General features: G+C 42.3%; 3 protein-coding genes across 3 annotated transcripts; 2 read left to right on the top strand and 1 right to left on the bottom strand.

Annotated features, from left to right (window-relative positions):
* The first annotated feature begins 5,293 nt into the window (after nucleotides 1-5,293).
* On the top strand, nucleotides 5,294-5,834 carry LOC4337130 (uncharacterized). Its single transcript, XM_015781758.3, has one exon. It carries the CDS (start codon nucleotides 5,394-5,396, stop codon nucleotides 5,652-5,654), a length of 261 nt encoding a protein of 86 aa, XP_015637244.1. The 5' UTR covers nucleotides 5,294-5,393; the 3' UTR covers nucleotides 5,655-5,834.
* A 3,784-nt stretch (nucleotides 5,835-9,618) lies between these two features.
* On the top strand, nucleotides 9,619-11,659 carry LOC4337129 (uncharacterized). The gene has a single exon (XM_066309937.1). The coding sequence runs from the start codon at nucleotides 9,722-9,724 to the stop codon at nucleotides 10,013-10,015; it is 294 nt and encodes a 97-aa protein (XP_066166034.1). The 5' UTR covers nucleotides 9,619-9,721; the 3' UTR covers nucleotides 10,016-11,659.
* A 570-nt stretch (nucleotides 11,660-12,229) lies between these two features.
* On the bottom strand, nucleotides 12,230-12,755 carry LOC4337127 (uncharacterized). The gene has a single exon (XM_015778574.3). It carries the CDS (start codon nucleotides 12,675-12,677, stop codon nucleotides 12,393-12,395), a length of 285 nt encoding a protein of 94 aa, XP_015634060.1. The 5' UTR covers nucleotides 12,678-12,755; the 3' UTR covers nucleotides 12,230-12,392.
* Nucleotides 12,756-16,156: the final 3,401 nt, after the last annotated feature.

The raw sequence follows: 16,156 nt of genomic DNA, 5'->3' as shown, positions 1-16,156 counted from the left end.
CTACCTGGCGCGCCAGATGACGGAGCTCGTGGCTCCTCACCGGGAGACCGCGCAGGCCCCCCTTTGCCAGTTCGGCCGGGGGCTTAGGGTGAAATCTCAAGCTCTCGCTCTCCCTCTGTATCTGGAAAGATCGTCTGCCCGCAAGACACACGAGACACGGCGATGTATACAGGTTCGGGCCGCTGCGAAGCGTAATACCCTACTCCTGTGTTTTTGTGGATTTGTGTATGAATGAGCTACAAAGTGTGAGCCAACTTCTCCCCCGTTCTAAGCTCTAAATCTGGAAAAGAATAAAAAAAAACCCCCCTCTCTATGGGCAAGGTCCTCCTTTTATACTTCAAGGGGATACCACATGCACCCTTCCCTTTCCAAACTGGACTTTTCTTCTCTTTATGGACGGAGATTGGTATGGTTGCTGTCCGAATGACACTCCGATGGGACAGCCCACACCTACCTCCACTCCCGGCGGAGACAGGCGCAACGTGGGATCGTGGCTGCCCGTTGCTGACGCGACCAGTGCCAGACCGGTCATTCTTGTCCACCACGCGTCAGTTTAACAACATGCATGTTTGCCCTTCCTTGTGTAACACCTTGCCTGTAATGGTTAGGATGAAGCCTGGTATATATCGATCGGGGTTAACGTGCCATCTCTGGGATGTAACACGCTAGCTCCAGCTGGGGACGAGTGCTTAGAAGCTCACACCTTGACGGGATGGGGTAAGGCGTGCGTCAGACCGCCAGTCGCCACCTAACCCGTGATCTGACCGGTCTGTGACTGGTCACAGACCGGATAAAGGAACGCGCCGTACTGCGCTGCATGCAGCGTGACACGCTTGACCAGACTGCAATAAATGCTGTTAGGTGAGCACAGCTGTGCTCACTTATCCCATATATGTGGCGCAGACTTCCTTAAGGGGGTCGGGGTGCCTCGGCCCTCGGGGCCGGGGCAAGCGCAACCCGACCCCCCCTCGGGGGAAATCAGGAGGAGGGCGGACACCTCACCCTCGGGCCCGACGTCCCCGAAGGTGCCAGGCCACGTGGGCGATTGTGTCTGCCTCAAGCCTCTAGTCATGATACTCCCGGTCCCATATCACCGACAAGCACCTGTTGTTACCCCTCCTGTGGCAACAATGAATGAGAGTGAGGAACCTGTTATACAGGATTCAACAGAAATGGTTGCCACACCAGAGGAGGAGCTACAACAGCCTCAAATAGATAATGTGCCAGTACAGGAGACTCATCAAGAGCCTCAGGTACAGGATGTGCCAAATGTGCAGGCCCCTAGAAGGTCTGAAAGAGTCAGAAGATCGGCTATCCGTGATGACTATAAAGTTTATAATATAGAAGAGTCGCATATGGAGGATGATCCCACCTCATATGAAGAGGCCATGAGAAGCGCTCGCTCATCTGAATGGTTGGAAGCCATGAAAGATGAAATGAAATCAATGAAACTAAACGATGTTTGGGATTTAGAAGAAATTCCTAAAGGAGCCAAAACAGTAGGCTGTAAATGGGTCTACAAAACCAAATATGACTCCAGAGGGAATATAGAAAAGTTTAAAGCGCGACTTGTGGCAAAAGGCTTCACGCAACGAGAAGGGATTGATTACAATGAGACATTTTCTCCAGTCTCTTGTAAAGATTCCTTCAGGATTATAATGGCACTAGTGGCACATTATGATTTGGAATTACATCAGATGGATGTAAAAACGGCATTTCTAAATGGAGATTTGGAGGAAAAAGTATACATGGCGCAACCGAAAGGTTTTGTCATGAAAGGAAACGAAAATATGGGATGTCGTCTAAAGAGATCCATTTATGGATTAAAGCAAGCTTCGAGACAGTAGTACTTGAAGTTTGATGGGACAATAAAGAAATTTGGGTTTCAAGAGAATGTCGAGGACAACTGTATTTATTCAAAGTTTAAGAATGGGAGATTTATTTTCCTAATTCTGTATGTGGATGACATTCTACTGGCTAGTAGTGATGTCAGTCTACTGCAGGAAACAAAGAAATTCTTGTCCTCAAACTTTGACATGAAAGACCTTGGTGAGGCTTCATATGTTTTGGGCATAGAGATTCACCGAGATAGAACAAAGTATGCATTGGGACTTTCTCAAAAGACATATATAGAAAAGGTGTTGAAGAAATTCAACATGTACAGATGCAGTGCTACACCTGCTCCTATAATGAAAGGCGAAAAGTATGGGGCATCGCAATGTCCCAGAAATCAGTATGAGCTCAATGAAATGAAAACAAAGCCATATGCGTCAGCTGTAGGAAGCCTACAGTACGCGCAAGTGTGCACACGACCTGACTTGGCATTTGTTACCGGGTTACTTGGCAGATTTCAGAGTAATCCAGGCCTAGAGCACTGGAAATTGGTAAAGAAAGTCTTGCGTTATTTGCAAGGAACAAAAGGCCTCATGTTGTCTTACAGAAGATCAGAATCACTCCAGATAGTGGGGTACTCAGATTCTGACTTTGCAAAAGATAATACAAAGTCAACATCGGGATACGTGTTTACCCTGGCAGGAGGAGCTATTTCATGGAAAAGCTCAAAACAGACTATCACTGCAGGGTCTACTATGTATGCCGAGTTTATAGCATGCTATGAGGCAACGGGGCAGGTGAACTGGCTAAAGAAGTTCATACCCGGTTTAAAGGTGGTTGACAGTATTGAGAAACCACTAAAGTTATACTGCGACAACGAACCCGCAGTAATGTACGCTCACAACAATCAGTCAAGTGGTGCTGCCAAACACATTGACATAAAGTACTATGTTGTGAAGGACAAAGTCCAGGATCAAACAATCAGTCTCGAGCACATTAAAACAGAAAGGATGCTCGCGGATCCGCTCACGAAAGGCCTACCACCCAACGTGTTCAAGGAACATATAGCCGGCATGGGTTTAAGGGAAGCCTTATGAATCCTGGACTACAGGGCCCAAAAGTAAAGTATCTGTTTCTGAATAGAGATGTGTATAGTGGCTGTCGAATCCATCGGCGATTGACCGTGACGATGAAACATGCTCTATTTACAAATCTGTGATGGAATAGAAAAAGCTAAAAGAAAAAGTGAGATCAAGGGGGAGAATGTTAGATAGATCTCTCTCCCCTTGAGCCCAACGGCTCAAGGGGGCCTTGACCGCGCCCTGATCGGGGGCGCCCAGCCCAATGGCTGGTGGGCCCCCGTCACACTGCGCCATATAAAAGAGGGGTGGAGGCCGGCACGGCACATCGTACGAGATTCGCCGCCGCCGCCAACTCCACCCCACAAAACCCTAATCCGATCGAGAGGGGGCGCAGCCAGTGACGGGAAACGCCACCGCCGCGCCACGCCTCATCGCCGGGACGTCTACGACCACCACTGCCGCAGCCGTCATCACCGTCGACCTCACCGGCGCCGCATCCACGTCAAGCCGCGACGACAACGACGATGTCTGGCGCCTCTTCCTCCACGAACTCCTCAACCGGTCGGTATCTAAACCCTCTCCCTTTCATCTACAATGTCGTTCATCAAACCCAAATAGAACCACCCGACTAGATCTAACCTAGGTGATCCTAGAGCAAAGTCTAACACCAATTAGTATATAGCACGATCTAATTAGCTAGGAGTGAGTCTGTAGTAGCAGCCATGGCCTAAGAACTTGGCCGGTTGCCTCCTGATTGTAATATACCAAGATGATGATGATAACTTCTGTTACTCGAGTACAATTGCCTCCTGTCCTCCTGGAACCATTTGCCTTTGCGAATTGCTACCATGTTAGCTTGGGGATATGGATGCTTTGAAGTTTGAAGTAATTAAGGTCACGTTTGGCAGAATTGCAACACACTTGCTACGAAGGGGCCATGGAAGGCAAATAAAATTGCTAAGAACAACCACAAGTTCTTCAAAGTAGTATAATCTGGTAACAACGGCACTAATGAAGTACTAGTATAAATGAAGCTACTAATTAAGCGTGGGGCCTGGAGCCTTGGAGGAGACAGGAGAGTCCCGGACCATGACACTGAGTGAAGTTGGGCTGTTTGGTTATTAACTAACATTTATACCTCACTTTAGGCAAGTGTGGCTTGCCACACTTTTTGTGGCTAATAAATTATGAGCCACACTTATGGCAAAGTTAGACAAAGAATTCAGTCTATAACATGTGGGGTAAGATGGTAAGAAAGTATGACTTGCCATAACTATGGCAATGAACCAAACACAAGGCTAAGGAGATGTGGCAGCCTAAAGTATGGTGTGGTAAGTTGAAGTATTGAACAAAACGGCCCCTAAACATTTCTGTTGGCGTACTCGCACCCGGTATATGGGAAACCATGTCCTCCAGCCCCTGGTTTTCCATGCCACCTCCCATAACTCCGCTCTCAGAGTCACCAGCAGGCAGCAGATCATAATACGCTTCCCAATTCGACGACATGCAGTCTGTTGAACGCGTGCAACACTGATGTGAGTCTAGTGCAGGAAAAAGAAGCAATCGCTCGGACGCTCGCTAAAACTCCAGTCTTCTAGGACGAGCCAGCCTACATTAGAAGCCCCAGTACTCTAGTAGCAAGTACTTGCGAAAACCTGTGTGCTACGACAAGTAAATTATGCTTACTGTACATGAATTTACGTGGTGAGTGTAAATAGATATACTAAATTGTAAATTTATTATTTCGGTATAATAACTTGGTTAGTCCCTACGAACTTACAATAATATGCGTAATTCATTTTATGATAGCCCTCTAATAGATCCACTCCAATTTTTTTTAAGCTGAAATCGTTTGGTTGAGTTCTAACCTCAGGAAAGATATAGCTAGAGTGGAGTCGTGTCAAACAAACACTTACTCAAACGAGAAATTAAGGACTTTACTTATGAAAAAAAAAAGGAAAAAAAAAAGAAATGTGCTGCTAAATTGACAAGCTCATGGACTCCCCGTAGATCCGCGATTTTTCCACTGCTTCGTGGGACCCACATGGAAGTGGCACGTACCATCGTGGGATCCACTACTCCGCTACTCCTATCCTATCACTGCACGCGTGGGCCAGCCGCACGCAGCGGGCCAACTCCAACTCATCCCCAGCCTCCACCATGCCGCAAACAACCAACCAGGACGAGACGAGGTGGGCGCCGGGCGTGTGATGAGCCACAGCCAGCCACCAACCCGCGCGGAAAGCGACGAGTGCGTGCAGCGCCACAGCTAAGCAGTGGAACCACCGGTATCCCGGAAAAACCAACGCGCGCCCGCCGCCTGTTTCGCCAGGCCACTCCAGTATAAAAGACCGCACCACCCCCCACCCGCTCTCCTCAACTTAACCAACACAGCATCAACCCACTACAGTACAACGAGTCCACTGCAAGCGAGGAAAATTTCCACAGATCACCAGTGAATCAAGTCATCAACCTTCAATGGCGGGTGCAGCGAAGGCGTCGTGGATGGTGGCGATGAGCGTGGGCGCCGTGGAGGCGCTCAAGGACCAGGGCGGACTCTGCCGCTGGAACTACGCGCTGCGGTCCATCCACAAGGCGGCCAAGGCCAACGCCGCCGGCGTCTCGCAGGGCAAGAAGCTGCCAGCTTCTGCGGCGGCGGTGGCGGAGAGGAGGAGAGCGGAGAAGGCCGAGGAGGGGTTGAGGACAGTCATGTACCTCAGCTGCTGGGGTCCCAATTAGCTAGGCCATTAGTGTTAGCTCGGATGGATCTCGATCTGCTCTGCTGGGTGTCCGTTTGACGGTAGCAGCCATGGCCGGAGACGTAATTGGCCGGTTGCTCCCAGCTGATCGTAATATATCACGATGATGATGAAAAATTCTGCTACTTGAGTACAATTGCTTCATGGGTCATTTTGCCTTTGTGATTGTGTCGTCTAGAACAATTTATGAACTGACCACTTTTACGGTCATGCACGCAAAAATCCGGCCGTGTCATCAATTTAAGATCCAAACTTTCTGGGAGAAAGGTGTTCTGTTCTTTTGATACTGCACCGTAAAATTTATGATCGAAATGATGGAAGAAATGGTAGCAATCTAGTTTGTACTTAATACTTACCACTTGTTACTGAATGATAGTCAGATCTGTAATTCAATTCAATTTGGTATGGAATTTTTTTAAGAGAATGGAAAGATTCTCAACCTTTGCTTAAAAGAGCTACAGCCGCTCTACATAATTCACTGAATGGAGAGCATAAAAAACATTAAAGATCTAAACAATAACTAATTGTCCCTAACTAATAATACCAACATAAAATATAGAAGCATTTATTCAAGTTTATTTGTAAATCTCCATCCGAATATAGTAAAAATGTGTATGACCATTGTCTCTAGCTTACGGCATGCAATATATATAAGTATTGTGGAATGCACGAACGAGAAAACATAGATATAACAAAAATCGATAAATGCAATAACAAAACATATGATTGTAAAACAAGAAGAAGAAAAAAAATTAGAGAAATAACCGTTTGATGTAACGTGAAAAAAGTTCACATAAATGTTCTGATAAGATTGGACCGTATGTTAAACTTCCTCTAATACTTACATTTATGGCTAATTATTTTAGTGTTACTCTCCCAGAATATAAGAAGTTTTAGAGTTAGACATGGTTATTAAAAAAGTACTCTCTCCGTCTCATGAAACATAGTACTGGATGTGACATATTCTAATACAACGAATCTGGACAAATGTATGTCCAGATTTTATAGTACTATGATGTGTCACATCCAGTTCTAAATTCGTTTTTTTGGGACAGAGAGGGTAGGTTGAAGGGAATGGTGGAGGATTGTGACTGAATGAGTAGTGAAGTTAGACGGAAAAAGTGAATGGTGGATGGTTATGATTGGTTGGAAAGAGAGTATTGATGGAGAAGTTGTTATATGTTAGGATAAATCCTGATAGCTAAAAATTGTTATATTTTGAGACGGAGGGAGCAGGTGATATAGCACTTGACATTCAGATGTTTGTGATGATTTCGTTAATCTTAAAATTTATCGGCTCAATTCATCGGGGGTTCTTAATGATAAGGTGTATGTCCAATCATTTGTTCCAAATAACGCTATAAAAAGATATGAATCCTATAACATTTATCTGTTCTAAACTCTAAAGCCAAAAGAGGCCTAAAGTTATCTATTATATTATTAAAAGAATAGAAAAAGGAGCCTCCACGTTCGCTCTTATGGTCTAAAAATTCTCACATTAATCGGAGAAAAAGAAAAGGCAGAGTCCATATAGAAATACAATTTAGAAATAGTTGAAATTCGGAATTGAAAAATAATGGATATTAGAAAAGGAGACTAGAGTCCATATAGAAATACAATTTAGAAATAGTTGAAATTCGGAATTAAAAAATAAGGAATATTAGAAAAGGAGACTAGAGTCCATATAGAAATATAATTGAGAAATAGCTGAAATTCGAAATTAAAAAATAGGGAATATCAAAAGAGGAGACTAGAGTCTATATAGAAATACAATTAGGAAATAACTGAAATTCAGAATTAAAAATAAGGAATATTAGAAGTAGAGTATAGAGTTCATATAGAAATACAATTAGAAAATAATAGAAATTCGGAATTAAAAATAAGGAATATTAGAAGTAGAGTATAGAGTACATATATAAATACAATTAAGAAAAAAAATAGAAATTCGGAATTAAACAAATAAGGAATATTAGAAGTAGAGTATAGAGTCCATATAGGAATTTAAAACTAATTAAAATTTGGAATAAACATAATAAAATTAAAAGTAGAGTTTAGAGTCCATATAAAAATATAATTTACAAATAACTAAAATTCGAGATTAAGAAAAACATGTGAAGAAGAGTTTAAAGTCAATATAGGAATACAATTTAGAAGTAACTGAAATTCGAAATTAAAAATTAAAGAATATTGAAAGATGAGTTTAGAGTCCACATAGAAATACAATTAGAAATAATAAAAATTCAGAAATAAAAATAAATAATATAGGAAGAAGAGCATAGAGTATATATATAAATACAATTTACAAAAAGTTCGGAATTTAAAAAAAGAAATATTAAAAGATGAGTCTAGAGTCCATATAGGAATATATATAATTTTCAAATAACTAAAATTTGATATTAAAAATAATTAATAACTAACACGTATATAAAATACAATATGAATATTACACATTAGTAGTTTTGTAAAGTTATTATAAAATTTAAAATTATGTTGTCATTTTAATATATTTGAATAATATATTAAGAAAACATATATGCTATTATATGAGAGAAAATAGAATGATGCTTTTGGAGGCCACCATGCTAGTTTGAAGTAATTAAGCACCAGGCAGGTGGCTTCTAGTGGTGTGTTTGTCTGCATCTTAGCACGCATGCGGTCAGCATCGTCAGCAAAACGCTGGGTGCAGCAGAATGCAGCACCTGGTATACTGGAAACCATGCTGTCCAGCCCCTGGATTCCCCCTGCCCGCCTCCCATAACTCCGCGTTCACCGTCACCGGAAAGAACATGTGGTACTAATTTGTTACTAGTAACAATAATCTGCACCTAACGCATGTGATGTGAGTCAGTGCCGGCAAAGAAACGATCCATCATCCATATAGTTTATTGCTCACCAAGAAGGTAAGAAGATCACAAGATGCCTCAGGCCTCAGATTAGTAGTATTATTTTTTTTGATGAAAAGATTAGTAGTATTGCTTTGAACGGATTAGATTAGTAGTATATGGCAGATCCTTATCATCCTGTGTGCTGCAAGGGAGACAGCGGTACTTACTTACTTCTTTAAAATTATAGTGTACCTGCATAGAGATTTGAGATAATAGTGACTAGAGAGAATGAAACAAGAGTCGGCAGTTATTTGAAATAAGAGAAGTTCCCTGTGCAGTGTATATGCTGTATTAGACCTGCTTTGGTCGCAACACATGTGCTTTTGTCAAAACCATTGGAGATACAATAAACCACTTACTGACATGAAGCAGTACATAACGCAAATTAAACTCTTTAGACCAGAAAAGATCAAACAACACAAAATCTAGTCTACTTTTTGACTTGCAGACATGTGGATCACCCCCAGAAAAAACGAAAACAGTTCACCTCTACACAATTATACATTGCACCTGCGCATCTACTTCCCTGCTAGCCAATGGAAGAACTCCATTGTAGAATACCAACTTTCTAAATGACGGGTATTATTCCACTTTCTTAAACAAAAACCGAGTATTTGGACTCCTTAGTCCGTACCATAGTCCAGTACATAATAACGGCGGCACACGCCCTGGTCTCGTTCGGCACCAGAATTTCAACCGGGCACGGCAGGCGGCCGGAGACGAGACGATGGCAAACGTCACGGCAAGTGGCCAGCTAGCTATAGGCTATAGCACACGGACGCCCACAACCACAACCACAAGAAGCACACCGTACGCGCCGCAATTTGCAAACCTCGTTCCGCGCGCGAGCAAGAGCGCGGCCAACCAGAGCCACGCAATTCTGCACCCGGTTTTCTGGGAGCCCCCCACCGATTCACCCGCACGAGTCCAAAACCGCGCGTACGCCCACGCCACGCCACGCCACCGGCAGCGACGGCTCGCGCTCTAGCGATCACTAATCGGGTCGCGCGAGCTTGGTCTCTCCCCTATAAAACCACGGCTCCGCGCCACCACCATTCCGGCAGAAGGCAACACACACCCAAACACAAACAAGAGCATCATCTGAGCGTGCAGAGCTCACACAAACACACGTACAGATCGTTCGTACAAGTGCAACAAACACATGGCGAGCGGCGGAGGGAAGGCGAAGGCGTCGTCGTGGGCGGCGGCGATGAGCGTGGGCACGGTGGAGGCGCTCAAGGACCAGGCCGGACTGTGCCGCTGGAACTACGCGTTCCGGACGCTCCAGCAGCGCGGCAGGCAGCAGGCCGTGGCCGGGACGAGCGGCGCCAAGAGCGGCGGCGGCGCGCGTGCGCTGCAGCCTGCAGCGGCGGCGGCGGCGAGGAGGAAAGCCCAGCAGCAAGAGGAGGAGCTGAGGACGGTCATGTACCTCAGCAACTGGGGCCCAAACAACTAATTGTTACTGAGCTGATCAGTCAGATTAGGATCGTGTTAGGTGGTTAGATTGGTTTTGGTGCTTGCAAGATGGAACTGCTTGTATATGCAGACGAGTTTTGCACAAGATGTATATATACGATATATATGATATGGCAACTAATCAAGAGCTTTGGTTATGCACAATTCTGTTTCTCCTGTCCTTTGTGTTTGGCCATCCAGACGACGCATTGTCACTTCGCTTGAAAGTTGGAACTTGCCTTGATGAATCTGGAATAAACTCAGAATCTGAACCCGTTTTCCTCCCATCCTCCAGGCGTGCATCAGATTAGCAGCAGACCAAAGAATTCTTCAGTATCAAGTGAACTAACGCCATCAGATGAGTCATCCGTCAACCAGTATGACGAGGAAAAAGCTCATTCTTCAGGCAGAAAAGGAATTCGCCTGATGGTCGTTGCTCACTTGTTTTTCGAAGTGATCCTTTCCTTGCATTGGTGGTTGGTAGGATAGATAATTGAGTATCCTTTAGCGGTTCAGCAACACTGTGCACGGCTTTAATCAATTTGTTCTAATCCAAAATCGACTTTTGTCTCGCACAAGATGGATCCTGAAACCAACAAAATACCCGGAAAAAATGTCGCCATCGATACCACTTCCCATCCACCATATTCCAATGCTACCTGTGTGCTGCAACCTTCAAGTGGCACAACAGGGAAGAAGTACTCTCATGCACGACGCTTTACTCCAACACCTCCAAAAAGTACACGATAATACTGAAAATGTCCCCATCCATCCCCATTTCTTCAGAGTTCAGAATTCATATATCCCTCCCCTCTGTGTGCTACGTCTCCTCCGATACATCGCGCTTTCCTGCTCCCTTTTGGATTCAGTTACCATTCCGTTTTGTCCTTAGCGACAAATTGCAACTGAAAATTCAGTTGATGGAATACCACTACTCGCAGTGACGAGAGCGCACAACACATCCCACATACTGGCGCACACCGGAAAAAGAAAAACACGGTCAGGAGCAGGTGCAGTGAATAGTTGGTTGAATACAGCCGCCAATCCAGCATCAAAACCGATGGTTTTGGAACACGACGGAATATCACTATGCTCTCCCTGTATATATACGCTTACCAGCATTAAGCTTTGTACGTGCAAGAAACTTCAAAGGTGGTAAAGATTAATCTCTGAGTTTGAGCGATCGATCCATCGACCGATGAGCCTGAGGTACGCGAGCAGGGTGTTGCTGAGAGCGGCGGCGCAGGCCATGAGGGCCGCGAGGCAGCCGGCGCCTGCGGTGGCCAAGCCGGTGCCAGCGGCGAAGCCATCGGCGGTGGCGCCAGGCACGGCTCAGCGGCAGCAGGCGAAGCGGCTCTCCGGTGGCGTGGCTGAGCCGGCGGAGAAGGCGGCCGTGGCGGAGAGGATGAGGCGGCGGCGCAGGGAGAAGTCCGAGAATGTGATGCAGCTCGTGTGCTGGGGACCCAGTTAGCCGCGATGCTTCTGTTGCTGCTGTAGTGCTGTGACATCAGTTGAGCAGAGTGACTAGTGTGATTTGTGCCTTATGTTCGTTTCCTTTTGTAAGATGGTAGAATCTGTGAAATTTTGACGGTATTGTATTCTGCAAGATGCTATGAAATAGTGAAGTACTGTTCCTTTTCTGAAATTTTGTTTAGCCAATTTCATTTTCTGAACTTAGGAATGTATGCATGGCTCTATTTAGGATTTCTCTTAACATTCTTCGCTCTAAGGAGCTAAGATGTTCTTTTTGCTCGGATTATGTGAAACACTGCAACATCCACTGCCAAAAATCATCCTCTTTTCCCCCTTCTTTCTGTCTTTTTTTGCAGAACATACAGAAGGACGAAAAGGGTACATGCAGCATACTGAAATTTCAAGATTGGTAGTAAAAAATGTCAAAATGGAATCAGTCCACCCTGGAGAAGCCGAGAAGACGGGAAAATGATTCACTACTTGTAGAAGAGGGGAGAGCAAAACAATCTTCAGATAATTGATCCAGTACTTGCAGAAGAGAGCACAATGATCTTCAGAAAAATCACTACAGGAAGTGTATACACAGACAGACTGACTAACAGTATTTACAACAAAGAGAAGAGGCTTAACAACACAACCGAGGTACAAGAATAAACAGTACTAGTATTTTCTGTACCATAGATGAACAGACAGACAGTATTAACAAGAAGTCAACAAAGAAGGATTAACAACACAAGCGAGATCCAAGAATAAACAGTATTTTCGGCATCCATAGACGATGATTCACATACTTAATTACATCTTCATTCACATCTGAGATTTTCACAGACGCAGAACAAAACCTTCACACCACCGTATGCAGATAAGCTATCGCTAGCCTACACATCTACTAGTACTAGTCTTCATCAGGTGTTGGGACCCCAGACGGAGAGGAACATGACGGTGCGCAGCGACTGCTCCGCCCGCCTCCGCTTCTCCTCCGCCGCCCTCGCCGCCGCCGCCGCGCTCACCCTGCCCTTCTCCACCGACCCCGCGGCGGGTGCCCTGCTGCCGCCGCCGCTGCTCCTCGCCGCCGCCGACGACGTCGACGTCGTCGCCGACTGCGCCTTGTCCTTCACCGACCTCCCCGCGCCCTCCCGCACGGCCTGCGCCGCGCGCGCGCCCACTCGGCTCATGTGCCTCAGGCTCATGGATCGATCGCCTTGCACGCAAACTTCTTCTCCGGGATCTCTCTCCTTTGCTTTGCTTTGGTTGGATTGTGGTTTGACGTGGAGGAGGAGGAGACGTGGGGGGTTTATATATGCGGAGAGGAGAGGAAGGCGATGGCCGCTGGGAAGCTCGGCTTCTGGTGGGCGGGGAGCGCGCTTAGCCGCTAACCGGCACACGGGTTTCGCTTTCGCTGGCGTGCGATAGTTATCTTCTTCTGATGATGACGACGAAACGGCGGGCGTTAGCTTAAGCTCCGCGCGGGTGAAGAAAAGTCTAGAACCCGTTTCGCGCGTCGCCGATCATTATCTTATTACTACTACTCTACTTATAGGTGCCATCTGGGACGTGTACATTAGTTGATCAATAATTGTTCTTTTGTACTTTCCGAGATACACAGCGAAAGATATTTTCACAGAAGATAAAACTCGTGATATAGTTCTAAAAGTAAAAACAAAAAAAAATCCGTTTTACTCCGTAAACTATTTCATTGCTTCACTCAACATCTTAAACCTTTTTTTTTCTTATTTTACACTTTGAACTATTAAAAACAGGTCACCTTCCTCTCTAATGATATTGCTTCTTTTTTTTTCCCTACGTAAGTCATGTTTCTCAATAAAATTTGGTAGGATTAATAGATACAATATAGCCTACCTATCAACATTTTTCATAATTTTTTATCATTGTATATATATTCGAAGCACTAAACCTGATTTAAACATCGAGGTTTTAAATTTCAAACAAATAGTCATGAACTTATTTTTTTAAAAAATGAACTTTAATAATCGTGTTGTCTATGGCTATATAAAATTTCAATCTAAAATACAACTCGTATAAAGAGAAACAAATAAGGCAAATGCTTTTAGAGTGAACCATCTATCTTCTATTATATTATTAAAACAGCCTTAAAAGAAAGCACCACGTTCGCTGTGGAGGCTAAAAATTCCCACATTAATCGGAGGAAAGGAGAAAAATATTAACCGTTAGATCATAGTATATCTAGATTTTAGCACCTCAGATCTAATAGATAAAGATATCAGAGTTGTACAGCTAATAGAAATCTTTCCACGGAAGCTTAAAGAAACATACTAGAAATAGGAATCGGAGTAAAAAGGAGAAACGTACTTAGGAATCAGAGTAAAAAAAGAGTTCGAGATCAATACGACTAAATAAACGGCCTGTACATATATGTGAAACCAACCAATCTGAAAAGGAAAAGTTTATTTCTAACCGGGATATTTAAATTCGTTTTGTCTATATGAAGTATTTGAACTTTTTCTCATATTAAAATTAATGTATTGATCCACAGCTTGCGTTCCTTAAAAACGAACTCATGTCCATGTAAAAATTAGAACAATACTGCCTCCTTAATTAATACGGAGAAAAAAAAGAAGAGTCTAAGTAGAAATACAATATAAAAATAACTGAAATTCGGAATTAAAAATATACAATATTGAAAGAGGAGTCTAGATAGGAACCTAATACATGATTAATTAAAATTCGGAATAAAAATAAAATAAATTTTGAAAATAGAAAGAGTAAAAAATAAAAGTTCGAGTAGAAATACAATTTAAAAATAACTGAAATTTGGAATTAAAAATAAAGAATATTGAAAGAAGAGTCCATACAAGAATCCAATACAAAATTAATTAAAATTCGGAATAAAAAATTGAAATTAAAAAAAAGAAAAGAAAATAAGAGTTCAAGTAGGAATATAATTTAACATTAACTTAAATTCGGAATTTAAATATAAGCATTATTTCATGACTACATATAAGAACCCAATAGTAGATTAATTAAAATTCGGAATAAAAAATAATATAAATCCAAAATTAGGAAAATTAAAAATAGAGTTAAAGTAGGAATATAGTTTTGAAACAACTGAAATTGAAAATAAAAAAAATAAAAATATCAAAAGAACACAATTCAAAAAATAAAATAAATTCTAAAATTAGAAAAATAAAAATAAGATTTCAACTGGGAATACAATTTATAAATAACTAAAATTAGTGATAAAAAACTATTGAAAGAAAATACCATCTAAAACAAATGACAAGATTATTTAAGTAACAGACCTCTAGAGGAGCAGAGTGGTGGCTGTTGATGAGACATCTAAAACTATTAATAAAACACCAAATAGAATCCTAATGACGATTAAAAGGAAAGACGACTGGCAGGTCGTGAAGCAATCGATTCAAGGCGGTTGGCGATGACTTCAAGAAAGTAAAAAAATAAACCCCAATGATAATCATATTTGATTTTTAAAATCTTAATTACAATAAAAATGAGAGGCGGCGGGAGGGTCGTATAGGAGTACAATGGCAGACCCGCCGATGGTTGGTGGGTCTTTTAGAAAGTAAAAAAATGAATTCCAACGATAGTTATGTTAGATTTTTATAATCCCAATTACAATAAAGAGTATGCGGCGGACGGGTCGTAGAGAAGTATGGTGGTAGCGTTTGACGGGATTTCTAAAAATTATAAAAAAAACATGAAACCCAACGAGACAATAAACTTTAAAAACTATAAGGTTAAATTTTTAAAGGTTCGGGCTTCAAAAAGTAAAAATAAAAAACCTCAATGATAATCATGTTTGATTTTTAAATCTCAATGATAATAAATAAGAGTGGCAGCGGGCGAGCCGTATAGGAGTACAGTGACAAAGTCGCTAACGTTTTGACGGAACTTCTAAAAAGTAAAAAAATGAACCTAAACGATAATTATGTTCGATTTTAAAAATAGCAACGACAATAAAAAGAACATGCAGTGGATGGTTGTAGAGGAGTATAATGGCAGCTTTTGACGGGACTTGTAGAAATTATAAAAAAGAAGCCTAACATGACAATAAACTTTATAGTTTTTAGATCTAATTTTTAAAAGCTCCAAGGAGAATGAATAGAAACATTGGTAGATCGAGTAAGCTAATAAAGAATAATATGACAGAAGTAAGGGGTAGTAACTGGTGTGACTTTTAAAAACTATAGCATTAGAAACACGAGAATGATAAGGTATGTAGTGGACGGTTGTAGAGGAGTATAATGGTAACGTTTGACGGGACTTATAGAAATTATAAAAATGAAGCCTAACAGGACGATAAACTCTATAGTTTAGATCCAATTTTTAAAGGTTCCAAGGAGAATAAATAGAAACAGTGGTAGATCAAGTGGTAGATCAAGCAAACTAATAAAGAATAATATGATAGAAGTAAGGGGTAGCAACTGGTGTGACTTTTAAAAACTATAAAATTAGAAACACGAGGATGATAAGGTTTGGTTTTTCAAAATCTTAAGACATCGAAATAACTATTTAATAAATTTTAAGTAAAATCATATTAAAAATATATAATTTTATATGGGTGCTAGCCGTGCAATTGCACGGGCCACCCAGCTAGTTTTTAATAATTTAAGGGGGGTAAAATGAGAAAACAAATAGTTTAAATGTTAAGTGAACAAGTTCGGGTAAG

Source organism: Oryza sativa, chromosome 4 (assembly GCF_034140825.1).
Source record: "Oryza sativa Japonica Group chromosome 4, ASM3414082v1".
Taxonomy (NCBI): domain Eukaryota; kingdom Viridiplantae; phylum Streptophyta; class Magnoliopsida; order Poales; family Poaceae; genus Oryza; species Oryza sativa.
The sequence above is the reverse complement of the archived record's forward strand: the minus strand, read 5'-3'. Positions and strand labels throughout refer to the sequence as shown.